General features: G+C 38.3%; 1 protein-coding gene across 4 annotated transcripts in view; it reads right to left on the bottom strand.

Moving 5' to 3' along the window:
- Window positions 1-383: 383 nt before the first annotated feature.
- Window positions 384-23,908, bottom strand: part of LOC130601409 (core-binding factor subunit beta) — a 39,722-nt gene continuing 16,197 nt past the window's right edge. Inside the window, exons 4-6 of one of the 4 annotated variants that reach the window (XM_057413478.1) lie at window positions 17,155-17,271; window positions 12,005-12,097; window positions 384-540 (exon numbers count right to left, since the gene is read on the bottom strand). In XM_057413478.1, coding sequence (XP_057269461.1) covers window positions 472-540; window positions 12,005-12,097; window positions 17,155-17,271 — 279 coding nt within the window. In that variant the 3' untranslated portion in view covers window positions 384-471. Of the gene's footprint in view, window positions 541-11,973; window positions 12,101-17,154; window positions 17,272-23,908 lie in introns of all 4 variants that reach the window. The other 3 variants (XM_057413480.1, XM_057413477.1, XM_057413479.1) reach the window with 3 other exon arrangements.

The raw sequence follows: 23,908 nt of genomic DNA on the forward strand, positions 1-23,908 counted from the left end.
GAGCACAGTAAAGACAATCAAAATTCCAAAAGCTCGTATTAAAAAAATTACGCTTGGAATGCATTGGCTTCCAGCAGTTTACAAAAAAAAAATCCAACCCAAAAAACAAAAAGAAGTTTTAAATCTGTAATATCTTGACCTATTTTTAAGCGACACTTTTTATTACAGTTGAGAAAAATGGTTTTATAGCTGTGTAAGTTTCCATTTCACTAAAATAGCGCCAACAAAAATAAGTTTGCATAGAAAAAAAACTTTCAAATTGCCACTGGCTACATGCTTAAAATGGGAAATGCAGGTATTGTAACATAAACATAGTGCAAACCATGACAGTTCATGGTGATTCTGACTGCCGCAGGTCAGGAAACAGACCATAGTATACCCAGTTATCACAGTTTCTGGTCTTTTATTAAATCCTTTGCCAAGTAGAAGCAATGCGTGTGTGCAGACCCATGGTACGCCTGCTGCTGTTGATTAACGTAGTTTGAGATCATCGCCACTTCCTAGATTAGATCCAGGACTAGGGTCTTGTTGTCTTCTTGCCTGAATTAATAAAAACATATTTAGCATCAAAAAAAAAGGAAAAATATTTAGAAGTTATCAGTTAATTTCTTCAGCATATTAACATGGCTAAGACCATAAACAATTGTAAGGCACAAACTTGACATTTCTAGCAGTAACCAATGCATTAATTTTTAACATCACAATCACTCTTCCTCCGAATTCAATAGGCCCCCAGAACCACCAGCAATCTTACAGGAGGGGTGTGGATCCAGTAGTGGGGTACCCTCCTCCCTCTGGAGGGGTACACAGCTCTGGTCTGGGGGCAGGCAAGGCTGGTGATCTGGGGAGTGAGTGTGCACATGTATATGCCTCAGAGGCACTCCTGCAGTCAGGCTGAAACACTTCTCAGCATTGCTTCAACCATCAGTAACAGACTTCCAAAACAGGCAACAATTTTGTCACTCTTTTTCCAAAATTGTTTTCTTTCCTGTGAAATTCCCTTTGTTAACCTTTTCTGTAAATGTTTTCAGGATCAAGATTTTGGGGAGAAAGGCTACAAAGCAGGATGGCAGAGCATGTTACATCACTGCCAAATAACTCTCCCCTCAGTATTTTTATGTGAGAAACATTTACTTTAGCTTTGTCTGGAATAAACATGATATATAAATACATATACATTAACACACTGGCACAATTTAAACTGTAGACTGACACATTTTAACACTTGGGGTTTAACCACTGCTTACTTTTTCTTCCTTTGGTGCACCTGTGAAGTTAGCAATAATACAAAACTGAGAAACTCAAGCACTTATTACAACCCTGTATTAAAAAAAAAAGTAATGTAAATTCTCCTTTAAATAAATGATTCTGTTAAATAGTTGGAGTTGATTGCATTTTAGAGAGGAAGTTAAGGATGGTCAGTTGTAACAATATCAGTCACCATAAAAGACATCACTACCTACCTACCTACAGGCTGCTTCCAAGTAGCACACACAAATGCTGCAGGTAAATACTTTAAAATTCAAGTACCTCAGTCTTTTAAAGCAATACTTCAACTCTGGGAATGTCTAATACATGCTATCTGTTTTTTAAGCCATTTCAGTGCAGATACTTTATCTTGTACAGAATGAATAGCTGGCACCTTGGCCCACCCCAAATGGTACCAGGGCCACCTCCTTAGCTGATGGGAGGCTCCACAACACAAGCATTATTCCATGTAGCTCCATTAGTCTCACCAGCTGCTGTAAGTTGCCACATTCGAGGCTTAAAGAAAAATAATTTAAAAAAAAGCTCCTTTGAAAGACTTCTTGTATTTTGTTGAAAGAGGGAGGAACAGACTTAACCCTCTGCCACATACAGCCAACGCCATCTCCAATTTAGACTTCTCTTTCTCTGTCCACCTCTTCCCCCTTTATCTATTGTTCTTCTTTGCCTGCCTCATTTTACACTACCAGTACAATTGGTTAGCTTAACCCAAACAGAGAACTGTTTCTTTCTTCTCCCTTTTATATACCGATTTAAAGTTACATTTTCCTTTCATGTGCAATGATCCCATTCTGACGTACACAGGGTTCATTCAATAAATCCCACTAGTAATCAGCCTGTTCCCAGAGAATACAATTCCCTCTTGCCCTTTCTTTAGTGGTTGTATTGCCATTCTTTTTTTTGGAAGCAGCCTCACTATCAAGTATCACAACTGCTACCTACTACATTTACAAATCCAGTATTGATGTTAGTTACATTTTAGGTATTTCGGGGTGAGATAATCTTCTCACTCTGTTCTATCTACACTGGTCATACTCCGACTAAAGGAAACCATCTGCTTTTCCTACCTGCAGAAGAACTCTGAACAGGACAAATGATGTCACTGCTGGTGCACAAACCCACAGATTTCTCAGTAATCTTTCTGAAGAATCACATTAAACAGCTCTAATCACATGCAGCGCTGAAGATTTTAAGTGCTTAAGGGCATATTCCTTTCAGCCCCTGAAGCCACTTTTGCAAACTGCCCTCTTTGAAGAGATGCAGAATATTGGGAGAGGACATTTAATTGAGTTTCACATTATTTCCAAAAGCCAAATCATTCAACTTGGACAGTCAAGATCACTGTAGAAAAGGCAACATGGGAAAGCTCACTTTTTTTAATTCAACAGAAAACTGTGCTATGAAGACTTTTCTTAACACAAAATGGTTGTTCAATGAGTCTACACAGATACTGCCATACTAAGATTAATAAAAGCATAACAGTTCCACTTTGCATACTTTTCTCCTATTGAACAGACTGTAACAAGATTTCTTCTGCTTTTAACTGCTGCCTCCTCCTGAAAGGTAACAAGGCATGCACTATCTTTAAAAACTACCAAAAATATTACTTATACCAATCTAATTATCAATTTTATACTCTAGTTTTTTTACACTTAGCTAGAAAAATACCAGTGAGTTAGTTGCTGCTATACTACTGCTCTAAAAGCAAGAGTTTCTTCCTCAGAAAACAAATCATATGCACAGCAATTTTATCATCAAATTTCTATGAAGACTCTGAGGTATGGGCATACGGTTGCATTTATGCTTTGCCTGAAGTGGCCTTTTCTTTCAAAACACATGAAAGAATTCACATGATTCATAACCTCATTGCTACTTGCAGAAGCCACTACTAAACAACTACCAGATTTACTCTTTCAAGTGATCTGCAAAAGGCAAGACAAGTTACCCTCAAACATACCAGAAACAGTCATTACAATCTCTTACACTAGTACATGTGGATAAAGGTGTAATTTTGCATTTTAGTAAGCGTGAATTTACACAAGCAACTGCACCTTATTGGAATGACAGCTCTGTCTGAGACACCCTACTTTATTTGTGCTATACAACTATACAAGAATATGCACATGTGAAACACACTTATTCTACCAGCCACCATCCAGCCAAGGCATACGTGCATAATATGGAACAACTACAACTGTGCTTTTCACACATTAAAAAGTAAAAGCATCATATATGTATATATATATATGTGTGTGTATATACAGTAAGACCACTCACGAAACAGGAGAAATCACCTTGTATTCTACTGCTTGTAGAAGCAAGCACGTTTTAGAGTGTCAGGCATGGGGTAGTGTTTTTGTCTGCTGACAATGGACAAAATACAACTTCCATAGGATATGCAAGATGATCCTTAATACTCACTTGCAGAAGGAGTGTGACGACCAGCACGATTGAATGTGGTAGTTCTCCTCAGTCTACGACAGGAAGCTAAAAGTTCACTTCTATAGATGTAAAATCTCCATTTCCACAATTCTCTCCATTTGGGGCCCTATACTCATAGCACAAGTAGTGAATCCTCTGAATTGCAGTATTTGCTGTGATTTTTGATGTACTGCATACCTTTTGAAGCCATGCAGAAGGACAAGAACTAGTCTGAGTGAATAATGAGCTCAGCTTGTCCAAGATTAAGGAGACTTGCTTCAATTAAGAAAGATGCATCTATCTTTGCCATTGGGAAATGGAATCCTGTGCCATGAGTCATGCATAATGAATCATGAGAAAACAGTAGTTATTCATCTTATCTCAGCATATTTCATTTTTCAAATGTTGATTTTCAATTTGAAGGAGCACTACCTCAAATGTTATTCATCTGTTATTTAGCTGAAGTTTAACAATGTAAATTTTAAGTACTACACAGATCCCACCAAGGCTGTGATTTTCCTAAAAATAAATATTTTAACAAACGCTTCCTTCCAAACATCCTGAAGTTGAATAGTTAAATGTGATGGACACATAGGGAGTTTCAATACCGCCAAATACTTCACAATCCGTTTTCAGCACATGAAGCCATGCAAATCTGCAGTACGGAAGGAATTACAACTGGCCACAAGCCATTTAAAACCTCTAATGTTCGAGACAGTGTGAAGACCAACAGAAAGAACTGCAGGAATGCATCTGGCAAAAAAAAACATTTCAAAGCCTCCTCATGCTATTCTAGTTTTATTCATCCTGAATTCATAATGCTGACATCATAACAGTAATAATATACTAACTGAAAAAAGTTACTAACAAAACCATTTTGCCTTGAGGGTACAACACAAGAAGCTGCAATGCTTTTATACCTATGCTCCCTTCAACCCTGTTATCTCTGAGCTTTTCCCAAGCTTAAATATAGCCTAACTAGTATGAGCTATTAAGTCTTACCAAGAGAGTGATGCAGTAATACTTACATTTCTTCTTAATGAATTTGATAGCTTGAAATCATCATGTCATTAACTTAGGATTGTGACTTTTCTGGATCACATTGGAGCATTTACATCTGTTACTAGGGCACGTACAAAAAACGATTCTAAGGAAAATGGTGGTTAAGGAGGGTGGCATGGCAACCAAGTAGTTCCTCCAGTCAAGATAGTTGGACACTACCATCCTTCTCTGGCCACTCAATCCTGACCCATGCTGCAGTCAATTGTGCATCTGACAGCGCTAATAAAACTCCTTAAGCTGGCTTTGAGAAAGCATCTGTAATTATTCTCTTACAGTGCACATTCAGAGGCCTTCAACATACCCAAGGAAACCAACTCCTTTTACCATGAGCTCATCAGGAAAAGATAATGCAGTTCCACCATGTGGCTGACATGATAGCTCTGAGAAAGCAGAACTGGGAAAGTTGGAGGTAAATTTAGTAAGGATGGACAGGGCTGCCATGAAGCCGGCCCTTCCTCTCAATGAATCACTTTAATACCAGCAGGCAAAATTGGGACCTCTGAATACTAGGCAGTGAAATCACAAGTACAACAATATGCACTGCATATATAACTTGGGACTCTGGTGAATGGGGAAGGAGGAGGGAGGTAATTTGAAGAAGGGCTGTCACAAGGAGTAGCCAAAACAAAGTCTCTCCACAGACAACTCCACTGCAATTCTTTAATTGCATTCTGGCAACTCCATACTGCTGAAACGGACAGAGCAGATGCTTTATGTGCCTTGGCACCTGTCATCTATAATTTACTAAATAGGTGAAAAATCAGGGTATGTTATGAAAAGCTAAACAGTGAGCATTTGGATTCTCTTAGAAGGACTGTCAACCTCTTGAAAAGGATTTAAATAAAGTACCAAAACAAAATGCAAACCTGAGAACCCACTGCAAATACTTTTCAAAAAGCACACAATCACAGGAAAAAAAAACAAAACAAAAACAAACAAAAAAAAAAAACCTCAGAAAAAAAAAAAAAAACCAACACAAACAATCTGAAACAAAAAGATTGCCACTCAAAAATGACTAGTTCCAATCACGCACACCTCCATGTAAGCCCTAGCTGTGGCAGACCCACATCAAGAAAAGCAACAAACTGAAAGTTCTTCTCTGAGCTGCTGGTTAGTAAGAACCTCTGCTGTAGAGGTTAAAATGCTAGCCATACCTCCACTTCTGCCGCCCTTACTCAATAGAAGAGGCAAAACCAGGCCACTACTACACAGTAAGAATGACAGCTTACACATAATAGAACTTCTCTGGTCACAGTCAGAGCCTGATGAAGCACCCTGTGCGCTTTCAGGTCTCTGTGGGCCTTGAATAGAGACTCTCCCTCTCAGTCTTCAGTCCTCAGAAGAGCTGTAGCTCCAGCATCAAAGGGACCTCATCATCACTACAGACTGTACCTACAACATGCTGGCACTCAGCAGGGGATATGATTTTTACCACATTCCCAGCAGGTGTAGCTATCAGCATAAGACTTTGTGGCTCAGCTCCAGCCTCTGGAGTTTGTTTGCTGGCCATAACAGCCATTTTGCAGTCACCTCTGCTTTTCACTTGAACCTGGAAAGAAGTAGTTTTCATCTTAATTATAATGTCAAGCACCACTTAATGGAAAGCAGTCTCAAATTTGGTGAGAGATCTGGATGTTAGACTAAAGGCCTTGTAGAACAATTAATATTATAAAGTCTATGCTGAAAGTAAAAATAAACAATTTTTCTTGACAAAGGCCATAGATAAAAATCATTTAGCAGCTACTTCCATTAAGATTTCCTTTCAAGCCTCCAACAATCTACTTCCTAGAAACAGAGTACTCCTCACTAAACACAGCCATCAATCATGTTATATGCTGAGTCTGCTCTCCCACCACCAGCTGCAAAGAGTTACAGATGACAAGACCAAGCCAAGGAGTATAATTTGCTTACCAGCCGTGATGAACTCTCTTGCCTGAAAACGGCTGCCTCTCTGTTTAAAAGCTATTATAAAGCTACAGATTCTGGTACCACCACACTGGTAATTGGACTAACAGCAAGTCAAGAAAGTAAGCAGCATAGCAAGTGTATAGCTCAAGAGCTTCACTAAAGACAGAAGTTTTTACTTTTGTATGAAAACCTCTTTTCTAAGGGAAAAAAGTGAAATTCTCCCTTTTAGAAATTTAGTATTGTTTGAAAGCTAAATTTATGATTAATATTGATTGTCTCCAGACAGTATTCATCTGTTGCTCAGGCCTTTTCTAACCTTCATTGACTGCAAGAAGACGCTTACATTACAGTATTGCCTGATTTGCAAGATTGATCTCCTCTGTACTACCCTCAGCATTGATTCTGTACAGCACAAGTTGTTTTTTGTGAGATATGCATTCCATAGCACTTCTACATAAGAACCAACTATTGAAAAGTTCTTGTAAAGAATCTAGTCTTAACCTTACTGGCCTACTTGTACTACACTCACATTGTAGAGCCTTTTGAGGCAATGCATCACACGCATACTTTAATGTATTCTCTAAATTGTGTTGTATTCATCCCGAGTATAAACAAGTCATATTATATATATACATATGCTCATAACACAAACACTTACACAATCATGCACCAAGTCTGCACTATCCACCACATATGAAGAATTGGGTTTCTTTCCATCCAAAAAGCTGTACTATTAAAGGTTATACTATTTTTATATTGTTATCAGCATGGGGAGCATATATTTTAAGTGTGAACATAAAATAAGTAATTACACTCATTACAGATTAATTTCTGAGGGGAAAAAAAAGCCCTAAAAATCAGAGTTTGATAAAGATGGCAGAAAGAAGGGAAAAAAACCCCAATGTTATCACAATACGGTATTTTCTTCTGAAGCCAGTTCTATTTGACAAAAATTAGAGCATTTATATATACATACTAGTCGATTAACCCTAAATTCCCCCCCCCCCTTTTTTTTTTTTAATAAAAGAGAGGATAACTTCACTGTCTAGAACCTTGGAAGAATAGGAAAGTTAGTTCTACTGCTTTTCTTTCTTCTTCTCCAGTACAATGAAGGATTTTAAATGAGAATTTCATGCAGTTCTGTTAAATGGCTCTGCTTAGCCATTAATGTAATTTATATTTAGCGTAAGCCCACAACCAGACAGATTGCTAGACTAGACTGTTTCAGGGAAGAGCAAACCACTCTGCCTCTTTACTCATGTTGTTACTAAAATAAAGTGCATGGCAGTAGCATGGGAAATGAACACAACACAGAAAAATGACTTTAAAAGATGCTGGTTGAACAAAATTACATTGGAAAACTGAGAAGAGATCCAACCCTCCTCCAAAAATGGAGTAATCTGAAGAACATCCTTGGCTAAACCAAAGAGTAGCAGAGTAAGACAAACTGCACTCAAGCAGATCACTTAAAAACTGAAGTTGCAGTTTGCCTATACAAAACAAACTTCTAGGAAGACAACTATCTGCACACAGCAACGTATGAGTTGGCCTCTTCTCTTTACCTACACCCTTGAAATCCACCGCTTTGTACCTGCTGCTCCAGTGAAGAGCTGCAGGAGGCACCTGCTTGCTGCTTTTCCTGACTGAACACATGCTGTTACTTTCAATGTATTCTAATTTCATCAACTTGGAGCTGTTTAATTCTCTCATTCTGGACAGTGTAATGCACGCTACTATGGCCAGAACACCAAATAAAAAGCAGAAGTTTGTGCTGGAAGATTCAGGTACATCTAGACAGCAACCTCACAGTGATTTCTGTAGAACACTTTTCATCCTGACACTGAACTGTGGTTATTCATATTGAAAACATAGCAAAACAACTAGTATTGACTATCCCCTTGCATCTCAGTTGAGAAAGAAGTAGTGAAAATTAAGCATCTGCCTTGCTGATATTCCTTTAGTTTCCTCACTCTCTTCTGGTTAGTCTGGCAAAGGGAAACGTACAAATACTTCAAGTTCATATACCTGTTCAGTGGCATCAGTCCCAGAACATGCCCCTAACGAAATGGCCTTGGACCAAGTTCCCTGTTGTAAAGTACTTGCCCATGGAAAAAGAATTTTCCCATAGTGGTCTGAAGCCACTAAATACTGCAATTTGGCCAAGTTGCTCACTGTTCCTGAACTGACAAGACTTCACACAATCATTTATTTTTACCAGACTTTAACTGGGGATAAAGTCTTTCCTCATGTGTATCATTAAACATTTACCGCCTCAGCATTCCAATGTTTTTGTGAAAGTTAAAGCCATTGGAATTCATTATTAATTTTGAATGCATTAATTAAAAACACTGACTACAAAAGCATCTTTGAAACAAAAGAATCCTGAACAGAGAGGCAGGATCTGCAGTTTTTGATGTGACCAAGCTATGCAAGTTGATAGAAAAACCCCAAAGCATCTTGTATTGAGAACCAAAATACTGAAAATACAATAGAACACTGTTCATCTCAAAGGCACTTAATGAAAATTCCTAAATCCAGTCATAACCTATTTACATTACCGTGCTGTAACTGCACAGAAATCTGATCAAGTTCTGGAAATTCAAGCACAAGCTACCAACCACTACTGATTCCGCCCTCAGATGCAAAGAAAATGTTCATTAAAATAAAAGATCTGTTGTGCTAATGAACTCATCAATGGAAGCAACATTATGTGATGAAATGAAGTCAAACAAACCTGACGGCACTCAAGAGGGTTTTCTTGGTGATGTTTTTTTCGGTTGGGTTTGTTTCTTTTTTTAGGATACTTAAAAATTGAAATTAGTACAGTGATCACTCCTAAACTGTTACTGCACTTGCTATTCCTTCCACCTTTGAGTATCACCATTCTAATATCCAATGCCACATACAAGCCATTCGTATTGTTTCCAACAGCTTTCACTGATGACTCCTAGGCCAGGATATACCACTTTGTTTTAGAAGCCTACAAAGAGACTTAGACTAGGAATGTTATTTATACAGCCTCTTTTCTGTGTAAGAAAAGAAACGAATCTGATCATTTTCATATGCTGCCAGTCTTTGGGTGGATAAATGTTTCCAAAGAGCTGGCGCCTCTGTTTTGAGTAGGAGTGGGTGGAATATTGCAGGATTCTCCTTCCCTCTGCCACTGAAGCAGAATCTGGTCTCTATTAAAGGCATTTTAGCCATAATTCTGCTGTCTGAAATATCCTGATTTTATACAGTGTTGCAATTCCTAAAATAATCATTAACACTGATGAGATCCTGCTCCAGGCCTGGCAATTTGAATTTTACTGCCCAAGCTTAGCAGGAAAGAAAAATTTTCAGTTTTATGAATGATGAAAGTTGTATAGCTATCATATTGAAAAGATTATGCTGAGGGTACCTTCAACTGTGTGTAGTGTAACATGCATAAAAATTCACTCAGCACACTCAGAACCTACCTTTTCTAGCCATAAAAACCTTCAAGTACCATCAAAGGTACTATTTCACTACTGAAATTACACAAACAGTACACCATAGTTTGGACTAATGTTTTTATAGCTGTCAGCAACACAATTATCAATAGGGTACAAGCTGACCAAGCATGTAGGCATTGGAAAATTTTATACAGGCCATAAATACAACATAGGAATACACATTTCTATATTACTTTTAATTGAGAATTCTGTATGATAATCATGAGCACCTTATGTAAGTGCTTACTGATTAAAATTCATTTGATTCTCCCCAACACTGCATTAGGATACAACTGAAGTAGAAGTCAGGGAAACAATGGTTTGAAAACCCGATTCCTCCTTAGGAATTCATTGTAAGTCTATCCCAGCTCTCTCCCCTGCCCTACCCCAAAGATCACAATTTTTATTCAGTCTTAAGACTCAGAGTGCAAAATCTTATCTGTAAACGTTCCAAACATGTGGCCAAACATAGAAATGAAAAATTGAAATGTAAAAAAAACCAATTATAGAACTACAAGTAATTGAGGCAAACGATCTCTTGCTTATACATATTAAACATGTACAGTAAAATATAAAGTATGCATAAAAATGTATTTCAGTTATTAAAAACCTGTATTCAACATCACAAATTTGAAGTACCTTTTGACAATATTCTTCAATTCTCCTTAAACATATTTCAAGTGAGTGAGTTTTCTTTACTTCCTTTCTGTAGGTGATCTAAACCAGTGCTTTAGAGCTGGGGCAATAACTATTGCTACAGCGAGGCCTCCAAGACAAGGATTTTACCTTAGCTACAGCTGATACCTGACCTGGCTACACTAGTGTTTTCAAGGAGAGGTACACCAGCCATTCCTTCAAAGTGAGAGGTACTGTTCTTTCCATCTGCTTCTTCTCCTTGCATTCTCATGCATTCTCATGCTCATGTTTTCCAATTGTACTTGGAAGGGAAGAAAGCCTGTCTAATGATCTCAATTATTCATAAGGATGACAGAAAAGTAGCTTAGTAGTAACAATAACCGAATTTTCTAAAAACCTGAGAAGCAGCATATTGATCACATTTGATTACAGTAAAGTCAGGCTGTACTGATGAAGTAGGAAATAAAAACCACAAAGTTAGTAAGGGTAAGAAATTTAAAAGTGCTTCTGTTTTCTCCCTACAGCCTGCCTTAACTTGAAAACTCTCCTTATGCATTACCCGTCCTCTTACAGCTCTTGCCTTTCTAACATGTCAGGGCAGCTGGATTCCATTCTCTTTCCTGGCTCCTCTTTGCTTGATCCCACTAATACCTGCTCTCATCAAGAGGGAAAAAGATTCAAGACCATGGGGCCCTAGAGAAGCCAAGAACAAGATAGAGGGAACTCTACAGGTGAAACAGAGGAGTAAAACTCCCTGCCAGTAAGAAAAGTGTGAGAGGAAGATAAAACCAGCCTGTAAAGAAAGCAGACTGTGGCATCTGTCATTACTCTGGTAATGTTTCCCACAGGACAGGGTAGCGAGCTACAGAATTACATGCCCACAGCTCCCAAAGCCCTTCCTGTGTTTGTAAGAACTGCATGTGGAAAAAATTCTTCTCTGCTATTGAAGTATCGTTGAGAGAGATACAACAGCTCTGTGATCAAATGAACTGAAATGTACCCTCGAAGCTTAAGTACCCACAAAGAGATTATCTACAGAAAGAGTAAAAGGACAAAAATCAGAGAATTCTTATCAAAACTTCCAAAACCTGAAATTCATTTTACAAGTTGAAAACAATGTATTTTGCAATTTTTAAACTACAGCAAACACACAAACAGTACAGACAAACAAATGGAAACAAATCTGAAGTTTTTGGAAAGTACTAACCAGTTACTGACAGCAGCTGTGAAACCCTCACCTCCATTTCCTCACGATGAGACCTGTCTCTATCCTCAAATTCACGAGTTCTCCGCCGAGCTTCTTCAAAGGCTTGTTGTGCCAGTGCATCCTCCTGCTACCAAACCAGAAACAGAGTGACACGAGAGGCTATCCTCATTTCTACCAGATCACATTTCTTTTGAATTTTAGGGATCACTTAACAGCAATGACAAAAATGTCCTACAGAATCTGCTAGGATACAGACGAGTTCCAGCAAATGCCAATATAGGTTAATGAATAATACTCACCTTCATCACTGCAGTAGAGATCCAAAGCTTCAATGCAGCTACTACTAAAACACATTTTCAAAGGAGACCTGCTGTTCCAAAGTAGTTTAAAATGCTGCTGTTTTCTTTTAAAGCTAGAAATTCTCAAAAGTTACATGAAAGACTCAATGCATTTTATTCTTATAAAAGTCATTCTGAAGGCAGTATTCACAGGTATGTCTAAGACAGTTCACCAGTATCATTATATAAATAATGTTAATTATCTTTCATTTAAACAATTAACTTAGTTATATTTCATTTAAACTATAAACCAAAAAAACCCTCTGTTTTACCAAAAGCTGCTGAAGGTGCATCAGTAGAAACGTTTGCGATCTTTACGTAAAATTTAAATTGTTTAAGCTTAGATGCATAAGAAAACGCAAAGCAGAAATTATTCCTCTACTAATTTTGCACATTCCCATACAATACAGAAGAAACCTGTAGGTTTGACAGCCCTGTTGTTTTTTTCCAACAATGGCTTTTGAACAGGAATGCATTTATAATGCAGAAAAAAGTATTAAAGTGTTATTAATATGTAACCCATTGTTTATTGGTTTACAAAAAATTTCTCTTAAAGATACTTTTTATAGCCCAGATTTTGCTCAGAATTAAAATAGATGGCTCTGCTCCCCAGCAGAATTTTCAAGTGCTCAGAATGAAGGAGACAAGTCTAAAGAGGTTCCACAAAAGAGTAAGGGATAAGTTTACTGGCTTTCCCTCTTCCCAACTTCCCAGTTATACTTACCGCTAACACTGCTTATGACTCCCACATACATGCAAATGTTTTTTTCAAGTTAATAGTTTTATTTTAAAGAAGTGAAATCCTAACCTTGACTGTGAGATGACACAAACATGTTAAGAACCCAACTAGGGATTAAGTGCATACATTTTTTAATTTAAGATAAAGCATCCCTAGTCTGAGAGAATTTAAATTGCCTTTTTTGCCGCTGGCACAACGGTGCACCCTCAAGCTACTTTGTGAAATGATGTGAATGAGTGCCCCCTGTGGCCTAACACACTTAAATACAAACATCTGCCAACCAACAACTCTACACACCGAGCTCCCCAGAAAGTTACATCAAAAGGCAATGTTTAAAGCTGCCAGTAAGATAAAAATAGTAGGTACTGTTAAAATGTTAAGAGTAGAATTTGGCCCTTTATAGCTTAATGTTTGCACATGCATAGAAACCACGGTCAGACAGTGGAAAGTAAGTTTGTTCTTAATAATGCAGCAGGATAGAGATAAGATACAAAAGCTTGTTTCCTAGATGACTACAGAAAAGATGCCTTCTTTCTTATTTACAAATTTTACGTCTTTAACACCCTATTTCTTTTGACCCTGTTTTTAAACATACTTAAATGAAAGTGTATTTTTTTTAATACAAGATTTTTGCATTTTACCACCATTTAAAGTGGTCATGAAATAAAAGACTAACATACAGCTTAAGCCAGAATATTGTAAAAGAAATGGTCATAACCAAAAGAAACTAGATTAGAAATTCATAAGGAAAAAAATCAGTATGTTGACATCTAGAACAAACACATCCTGACAGCTGAAACACTGGTTTACTAATGTCTGAGAAAAGGGGAGAGGAAGCATCAGAACTTATTTTTTTAAGAATAAAAAAAAAATAAATTCTGCCCTACCCCTGGTGATAACAGAAACCAACAAACATCTCAGGATCTTGTACAACAAGAATTTAACAATTTTTTTTCAAATGTCACTCAGATCTAGTAATTATTGCGTAGTGAATTCAGCTGTAGGAGACCAAATAATTTATCCGCCTTGGTTTTAATCAGTGAAAATGCTTCTGGTATGAATTTATTCAGAAAAAGAAGCAGCAAAACCTGAACTATATCAACATGAGAACAGAACAAAATAAACTCCCCAGTGCAGACAAACAAAAACCAAGAGAAGCTTAAACATCCCTCCTCCACTCACACACATTTCTCCTGCAGCAGCCTGGTAAGAAAACACTTTGTGAAAATAACCACCACTTTTAACTAAGCATAGTAAGGATCCTCTATTACAGAAGAGATACAAAAGTGCCAAAGACAGAAACAGCCTTTTGATGACCCTCAAGATAAATATCAAATCCAGGCAAATTTCAGCCCCAAACGGGGAAGATACTCAAGCATATATGCAGAGCTTTGTGTGTTAGCCTAACTGAAGTCTGAACAAGCAGCTGAATCTGGGCCTCCCATAAAAAATAAGACAGCTTAGTAGGCAGACATGAACAGGCTGTGAATGAAATGGAAAAAACACTAGATTAAAAAATTTTAAATACTTCACTGTCATGCATGCCTTTTCTCTTTCTGAAACATTTTTGACCTGAACGGTAGTATAATTTCCAAAGTGTAACAACAAAAAAAAAAATATTATTTGTTCAGAGTATTATTAAGTAGTAAAAGATAGGAAAATGCAACAGTTTTTGAGTTTCCATTTAAGAAAGCTCTTTCAAATTAACATTTAATATTAGTATTTAAATATTTAATAAAGAATTCTTTTATTTAAGAGTTTCTGTTTGCGTAAGAGGAAGCCCTCTAGAAAACAGGAGTACAGGATGCGTATGGGGGTGTGTCTGAATGGCAACAGGACCTCTTGTTACAAAAGACAAGTGGGTACCCCACAGGCGCTACACTGCACAGTACCAGGCCCTTACCGTATCAAAGTCAGCAGTTAGGTCAACTGCCACTGGCAATATTAAAACAGTTATTAAAAAAAAAAAAAGGAAGCAAAATGACAGATAAAAAGGAAACTGAAAGAATGTAGAAGATTGCCTAAAGAAAAAGGAAACTGAAGAATGTAGAAGATTGCCCAAACGTTTACAATACTGACAAATACAAGGATGCACCTACTTTGGTGTCTCTAGTGCTTTATGACAATGGGAATTTTTAGGTGCTACTACTGCAGCAAATAAGACAACCAGTGACCTCCCTGCAATCACTGTGAAGCACAGATTGAAGACAAATTACAACTGCAGCTGAGGGCAAGCGTATCCCTGTAGAACCACACCATGTAATACCTCCAGCTCAGCACCCTGTACCCAAAACTCAAGCAAGCCCTGACACCTGAAAGCACGCAAACATCCCCCTCCCGGCCCCAAAAAAAAGAAAAAAAAAAAAAACAATCCCAAACCACTCCAAACACAACAAAACAAAAAGGCTATATAACATGTTCAGTGCACAAACACTCTCTGAATGCAATAGAAAGGAATTCTCAAGTGTAGTTAAAAAAGGATATACAGAAATTAAAATAATCCAAGAGCATGCAAAGACATTTATCAGGAAATTAAAAAAAGAAAATTGAACCCACAAGTCACCTGACTACGCTTTTTGGAAGGGTTCCCACTTTTTTCAGGAACTATCCAATTCTGAAGAAGAATGACACTATCTGCTTCTGAGAGCACATCCAAATCAGTCTCATCTCAGTCCAGAAGTTATGTGATTTAAATGTTAAGTATCAAACTTCATAGCTGGAGTTCAAGAACCTCAGCATTTATTCTGTACAATCCTCAGGGGTCTACGTCTGACCTAGCTGTGGAAGCTGTTATAGTCTAAAGGTCTTTTAATCAACAGCATCTACAGCAGTTAACTCTCCAAGGAGCACACTGGAACTTGGCTAGCTCAAAATGCCAGCACCCAGCTTTGGAAGAAGTGAACACCACAGCAAATAGCAGCATTCCAGTAAAAGCTTGGTTCTGTGGCTTTTCCCATAGATTAACAAAAGGAGGTACTGAATATTCTCAGAATAGCACAGCATACCCTCTCTTTCCAGGCATCCTGGAAGAAAGCTTGCAGGGCTGTGACTATTTCACAGACACTATTTGGACACAAAGTATTTCTACTCAACCCAGAACATAGTCACAATGACATGATCTCATTAATGTGCAAGCTGGCTTCTTAAGATAGGGAGAGGCAAGGCACCGCAAAGATTGCAGCTATGCATACCTCCATGTAAAAAAAAAACAAAAACAACCAAAAAACCAACCTTGTATACAGACTCACTTTGGGCTTTGCCTTCATATGGTTCTAACATTTCTAAATTATCAAACTACAGAAATGAACTGCTGAGTTCACCACAAAACAGAGGTTAAAATCATTACTACACCCAATTTACTATCCGCTGTGTGGAAGCTCTAACAAACCTGGTGTAGCTGGTTTTAGTATCAGTTTGGTAGCTTTGCTACAAAAATACATCTCAAAAGCTAGGATGTATCTCAAGTCTGACTAAATTTAGGAATCCTACAGCTGAGTAAGTGAACCTTACACATGTGATATGTACTTTAAGTTATTTCCTCTGTGTTTACTTTGCTCTTGTGCATGTCCACAAATTCAGCCACTAGACAGTCACTTTGGTGGCAGGAAGTAGATAGACAGGAAACAGGTTCTCAAAAACTGCCATACCTTAACAGAGCAGAGACCACCACTATTAAAGAAGAGATGATAACACCCTATTCATCCTCCCCCATATGTAATAAAACAAAAAGCTACTTAAAAACCCCAAACACTCTAAAATAAACTGCTAAAACAGACTAGCCAGTTGAATCAGTACATATTACAGACACAGCTTTTCAAATACTTCAAGATGTACTACTCTAGCATAGGAACAGTGCTAAATCACCCACAAAGCTGTAAACTATGGATGATTCCTGCCCCTAATATTTTGATCTAACTTAAAACACCAGTTTAACTACAACCACTTATTTCTGAGCTTCTGTACTGTGAGTTCTCTTTGGAATTAGTACTCAAAGTGTACGCAGGAAACAAGCACATTAGAATGTGTGATCACTACCTGACTGTGTGTTTCCTTTCAGAGCAGAAGGATGTCTAAGGCACAGTAGCTATAGGCAGACTTTCTTACCTGCGCTCTCTCTTCATCAAATTCCAGGCAGCCCATACCATCCAGTCTCTGAAGATCTATCCAGCCTTTCCAGATTACACAAACACCATTAAGAATCATAGGTGCCTTCAAGTACACCTGAAATAAAAGCAAAACAGATGCTATAAATTTAAAATCATTTGCACACATGCCTGCACAGTGACAATAATAATGCAAGAAGCTTCTATACATACTCTCAGAAGAATTTCCAAACCAGCTGGTAACATGAGACTCCACTTAACAGTTTCTCCTGCCTCCTTTCCAAGAACTCGTTTTAATCAAGTGAGTGCTGTAACTTTTGCCTACTGTACTGGACAGAATAAATTTAAAATGTGTTCTCATTTTAAACTGGCATGCACCAGGATTTGGTTAGAATTATGTTACTGCTTTCAGTTAAAGAAACTGTTTTGCTTGTCAGCTTAGCTCCATGTCACAAAGAAAGTGACATGCTGCCAGTAAGGAATGATTCTTTACAGCACATTTAAATGGTTAAACCAACACATGCTTTCCTACTCCCAAGCAGCACTGGACTTTATCCCAATACATGAGCTCTTTCAGCGAAGAACAAGCACCAGTTCCAGTCCTCCTCAAATTTACCAACTAGTCAGAGTTTTGTAAAATACACCATACATACACACATCATGCTAAAATTAGGCTTCCTGTGTCTACCCTACCATTTGCGAAAGGCTTTTCAAGAGAAGTACCACCACATGATCAACCCCCATCTGCAGCATCAATATGTACACAGTGCCTTCAGCTGCAACAAGGAATAATGCACAAGCTTAAGGCCCTACATCTTAGATAATGGCAGATGATACAGTGATTTAAAGCAGAAGTATTTCCCCTTCCAAAGACCAGAGATTAATCTCCACACAGGAAATTTAAAAAGAAGCAAATACAACAGTAAATGAGTTTGACTCCTTATATTTAATGACATCAGTCTTAAAAAAAAGAAAGAAAAAAAAAAAAGTCCACCACAGCAGAATTCTCTAAATTGTAAAGAAAAATCAACCCTCAGGAGTCATTTCAGCCTACTTGGCAAGTCAAAACCCCTCATGGAACAGAAGTCTGTCTAAACTGAATTGACAGAGGCAAACCACGCATGCAGGTCTGCACCCTCTTCACATTTAAAGACTGCCTAAGCATTCAAGACCCTATTGAGGCTTTTTAGTCTTGAGAAATGACCTAGCTAGGTAGGGGAATTTTCACACAGCACCTCCTGTAATAGTTCTAAACTCATCCCCTGGCAAATCCTCAAAGTATAATTGATGTTTAGCACTATGGTGTATTTCAAAGCGCCCGACTGTGCCAACTTGCTCCATTCCATGCTCATCAGCTAAGGTAACTCAAGCAGAAAAAGCAAAGTCTTGGAGTCACAGGAGGTACAGAAGGAACATAAGCCTTACTACCACTAAGGCTGTCCTGGTAAAACTAAGTACTGAACAACATGAAAGGCAACCCGTAAGCGGAAGAAAGGGAACAACTAACAAAAAACCAACTGACAAATATGTTATTTGCCAAAAAAAATACACATTTAAACTCCAAGCTTGATTTTTACAACTTACAACACTTCAGTATCAAGTGATGTACTCTAGAGGTTTTAATTAGTAAAAACATGCAGTAGCTTAATGATCAAGTAAGATTAAGTCAAGCGTATCTTCTTCCTATCAGCTCTCCTACTGCAGGGTCTCTACTGAGAAGCGCAGAGTCACTGTCTGTCCTTTATTCACAGACTAGCTAAGCAAGTCATCACACCTATGTCTTCTGTGATGACAGCACACTATGCAGAGCACAGACCAACCAGCCAAGAGCCTTTGCAAGCAGAGGTGTCAGAACCAGCACGAGTAAGACATGCACTACAAGGAAACCACCTCCAACAGCCCTCATTTCAAGATTATACAAAAAACATACAAAATACAACATTACTGCCTTTCAGCACCATCTTCACTCATTCATCTCACAAGAAATAAACGAAGTATGCACAGTCAATTTAATAGATGCACTGAAGCAGTTTAGAAGAGGCTGATAGAATTACTAAGTCATTCTCTAAGAAGAATGCAGAATAATTCTAAAGAAAAAAGCAGCACCACTCAACTCTAGGTCTAAAAAGTCAAACAACCTGTATTCTAATACTAGTTACTTTTTGAGGAAGCAAACAAGCATTTTGCTGATCTTTCTTTAAGGTTTTACCTTTCACCTAGCCTCTCCTACCCTTCTGGCCCACAACAAAAGCCCGGGGCATCAAAAGTTACATAGGACTTCCTGCAGATGACAAAAACGTAGCTGTTCAAGTTATCCAGAAGCAGAGTAATTCTTGTTTTCTCCACAAGGAATACTATGCTAACACTAACTGCTTTGTTTCAGTGGCTGTTCAGTTACCTTTATCACTGCCACTACTACTGCATTGTATGCAAACTTCGTACCTCAGTGCAACAGCACATAGCTTAGATGGAGCTGCTGAGGGCTCAGTACTCCCAATCCAATGTTTTAAGCATCACCCGCAAGCCTGAGCGATGATCAAAATTATGTGAAAATCTTCAGAAGTCAAGGGGAAAAAGGGAAACAAGTTAACAGAGGTGATGTGATTAGTGATGCCTACTATCTGTCCCAAGCATGCTGACAAACAGCTGAGCTGCTGACAGAGCAGCTGGGGAACCCCCAGCATTCAGCCTGACCTTTACAGATAAAGTACTCTGCCCTTGTTCCTGAATCAGAGACCTGAAAGCCTCACACCATTTGGCAGGTCTTCAAAACTCAGGTAATACACAGTTTTCATCTGTGAAACGCTGAATTCATTAGCATGATACTTGAGTTTTGAAAAATACTGCATCATCATCCAAGTTTAGTATAACTCACACTGAAACCAGACATGCATACACAGGAACTTTTCTCTCATTAAAACACACAATAAAGCACACTGGTGCGTTTTCCTTGATTTTAGGGAAAGGAATTTATACTCTTTTTCCCCAGTCAACCTTTCTGGAGACTGGAAACCACCTAAGGCTGTTGCCAAAACAGATTAACCACAAACTGCCTTCTTTTCAGATAAAAGCTTTGCTAGTTCCCTTTCAATTTCCAAACAGAATTATTAATAAATTACTGCTCTTGTCTAGGAGCTCATGATCTGTTATGGCACCTCAAAATCCAGCAAAGTCATCTTCTAAAAACTTGTATAAGTTGCCTTAAGACAGTCACAGTAAAAAAGCAAAAGAAAAAGGCAAATTATTTCTACAATGACAACACCTTAGTATTAATGAGCTATACAGTTTGATTAGAAGTAGATAAAGGGTATCTTTGTTAAAACAACTCTTCCAAGGTTTTGTTGCTAACCCCATTTTAACTGCATTTATATAATTTTATAAATCTTACCCACACCTCTGGGTGCTTTTCATAATATCCAGAAGTCAGTCTTGGAAAACTCCAACCCTTAAGTGAAAACCACTAGAGAGCAGCAGGGAGGAGGAAGAGTTGGAAGTGAGGCAATTACCACTTTCATATTCAGTGAATGAGTTTAATGCCACAGAAATAAGCATCATTATAGGAGCATATATGAGGAAAATATATTTTGTACATCTGCTTCCTGTCAAGAGTATAGTCTATCCTATAAACCAAACCAGGTACAGCTTTACTTACAGTGATGGCAGACAGCTGTATAACTAAGTTAAGCATTGTTATACATAACAATGTATATTACACAGAGTAAGTTCTCCTTAATTTTGCACCTTCATTCTCCAAACACTGGCACAGCCAAAGCTAATTAGTTTGACAGATTCTGAGACATAGGTAAAATGTCACATACTGATATCTGAAATTTTCACTAGCTTATACCAGCTGAGTTTCTGATGGGGTGGCTGTTTTACAGAAGTTTCATTTCACTTCAAACTGCATCTTCCATTTCAAACTCCTATTACAAATCAAAGTAGCATTAGATTTTTTTTAAATGAGAAAAGTAGACATGTTACTTCAATGGAATAGGCTTTCAGTGTTAGAACAAGTATTCTGCTTGTTGACTGAACAACCAGCAAGACCAAACACTTATCTCCTGGCAGATTATCTGGATGGAGGACTAACAGCACCATCAGCATGAGAAGGTGCTGCATGAATATGCCAGGGTCTAAGTTGTTGAGCTGTGTTCATGTTTTCTCTGCCTGCAAGCTGGCATGGTCTCAAAGACACTCCTTCAACATCTGGTGTCTCACCTTGGATTTTATACCCTTTCAACTAGTCTGTTCTTTCTTTCCATCTGCGTTTAAATCAGCAACTCACCTGCAAGTCCAACTACCTGGGATTAGCTTTGTTGTTAAAAATAGACAGGGACATGGCTCCTGTAACACCATTTGTTCATATTTTAAAAAACAAGCTTGATTTGAATGTAGAAGCAGAGAACAATTCTCCATGATTAAAAAAACAAACCAAACCAAACCTGCTCTACTTGAGCACAAGATGCAAAACCTCAGTTTCACATCCTATTTTAGTCCTCTAGTAAATCCTTATCTCACAACACCAGGGTATTTAACTGATACGCTATAGATACACTATCTGTACACTCCATCCACACATCCTGCAGTTACAGAAAATGTTCCTTCTCCCTAAAGCAACCAAGCCATTTCCTCCCTCAGAGATTGCACGCAGTCCTCACCACCCACTGACTAATGAATCAGCATGCTCATAACAGCCACTGCCACAGATGAGACCAACTTCACCCCCCCCGGAAACACCAGTCCCCAGTGAAGAAGCAGCACAGTCCCCTCCCTCCTCTTTTCATTTTCCCAGCACACGGGAGCAAAACGCATTCTTTCAGAGGAGGCTCAGCTCTGACTCAGCCTGCCTCACGACACACACATCTGCCCATTCACAACTGCTCACACAAGCTGCCTCTCTTTTGCTTGAGCCAAGTACACACATCCCAGTTTTGATCCCACCTTCCCCTGAATCACACCCCACTTTTATATAGCTGAACAGCAGCCTCCCCAGTGACTTCACAGATAAAATACTCACCACTAAGAAAGGAACAGCTGTAAACATTTACTTCAAGCAAGAAAGATGTTAAATTGGTTAAGGCTAACATCATTTCAGCTTCTCTTGGCATGGTCTGTATCCACTGCCAAATAAAAGGAAACTGCCTAATTCAAAATAACCCAGAAAAGAAACTATACATTCATCCTTCTTGTTTAATAGAAATTTTAAAGGAGTATATATATACTCTTTCATAAACAAAATGCAGTGATCTTGTCATACAGATTTGCCATGACTTCTGAGATGTAAAGCTAAGTCAGCCCCCCCCACTCCCCAAACACCAAAACTCACTTTCATATCATTTTCAGAGAAGGGTCACTAGCCTGGGTTTCGGAAAGTGGCCAGAACATCAGAAAGGCAGCAACCTTTTAAAACAAAACAAAAAACCCCACAACCTCCACCTCCCAAGCCCCCAAAAGCTTTTCTAAAACTTTGCAACAGAACTTATGCACTAAAATCCTCGACTACTTGGAGAACAAAATACAATAATACGTTTCCAGTGTAACAACTAAAGCTATAGCAAAAGCTGACAACTCCACACCAGACTTCAAATATTCACACATATCTGAAAAGAAACTAACAAAAAACAACCAAGTCATGGACTGAGTTTACAGCATTCATCAGGCTTTGTAAGTTCAATTCTGAAACAACTTTAGTAATACAGTTTTAACTGGGAATGGAACAGTAAATAGAAACAGTTGCAAAGAATCCCATTTAGAAAGTCACTATGAGTGAAACAGATCTTTTAGTGTTTTTAATCTTAGAACAATATACACATCACTGCAAATCATAAGAGCCCAAAACTCCAACAGATTTAGATCAAGCCTTCCGTTTCATGCCTCAAAGCATACTACTGTTCTCCCCTGAAACACAGAATGTTTCGTAAGTTACTGAAAACTACATCTTGACACAGCCTCTACTATGTCAAAATGAGGTTTTATTAAAATTTGAACTTTATACTATGCTGTAAAAATACAAAGGAAATGACGCTTCCTGACCAAGAGTCTTTCCTGAACAGCTGTACTTGGATGCCCCAGCTGTGGCTTTCAAGATGATTTAAGTTTCTCAAGGGTAGCACCTATGTCACAAGTGTATCTCTCCACTGATGACAGGCCCTTGCTGGTTGGGTGTGGCACTGCCAGGATGGTGCTGGACACCAGGCTGGACACAGCAGACACTACAGAGGCCACTGCTCCTCTGCTTCTGACCTAGTCCCTCCCTGGAAGCTCCTCCTTCCTTTCTATCATCGCACAAAGACATTGCACTTTCAAGTTTAGACTACATAATTTGGAGAGGCTGGTAACATCACAAATGACACGGCTTGCTGTAGCGCAAATATTTTTTGGAAAAAGCCCTTTTCAATTTGTCAGTTTTCTTCATTCCTCTGTGCTACTTACACATGCCATAACACCAAAAAAAACGCAACCAGAAACAGACCAAAAAACAAGTACCCAGGCATTAGTTTTCACAGAACACAAGAATTTCTGGAAAGAAAGTTTAACAGTCAAAATTTAATAGGGTTACTCTATTTCATCAGCTATGACAAAGGTCGACGCAAGCAAACCCAGAGATATTAACAAAACAGTATTGCTTGCTAAGAATCTTGATCCAGACTATTACACTTGGAGAAAAAAGAAGTTCCAGATACAGTCTTTCATACCACAATGTTTTCAGGTTAGAAAAAGCAGCAGAAATACAAATTCACTGACTCCAAGGAAAA

Source organism: Pezoporus wallicus, unplaced genomic scaffold (assembly GCF_028554395.1).
Source record: "Pezoporus wallicus isolate ANWC-B61680 ecotype Strahan unplaced genomic scaffold, APGP_CSIRO_Pwel_v1 contig_13568, whole genome shotgun sequence".
Lineage (NCBI taxonomy): Eukaryota > Metazoa > Chordata > Aves > Psittaciformes > Psittacidae > Pezoporus > Pezoporus wallicus.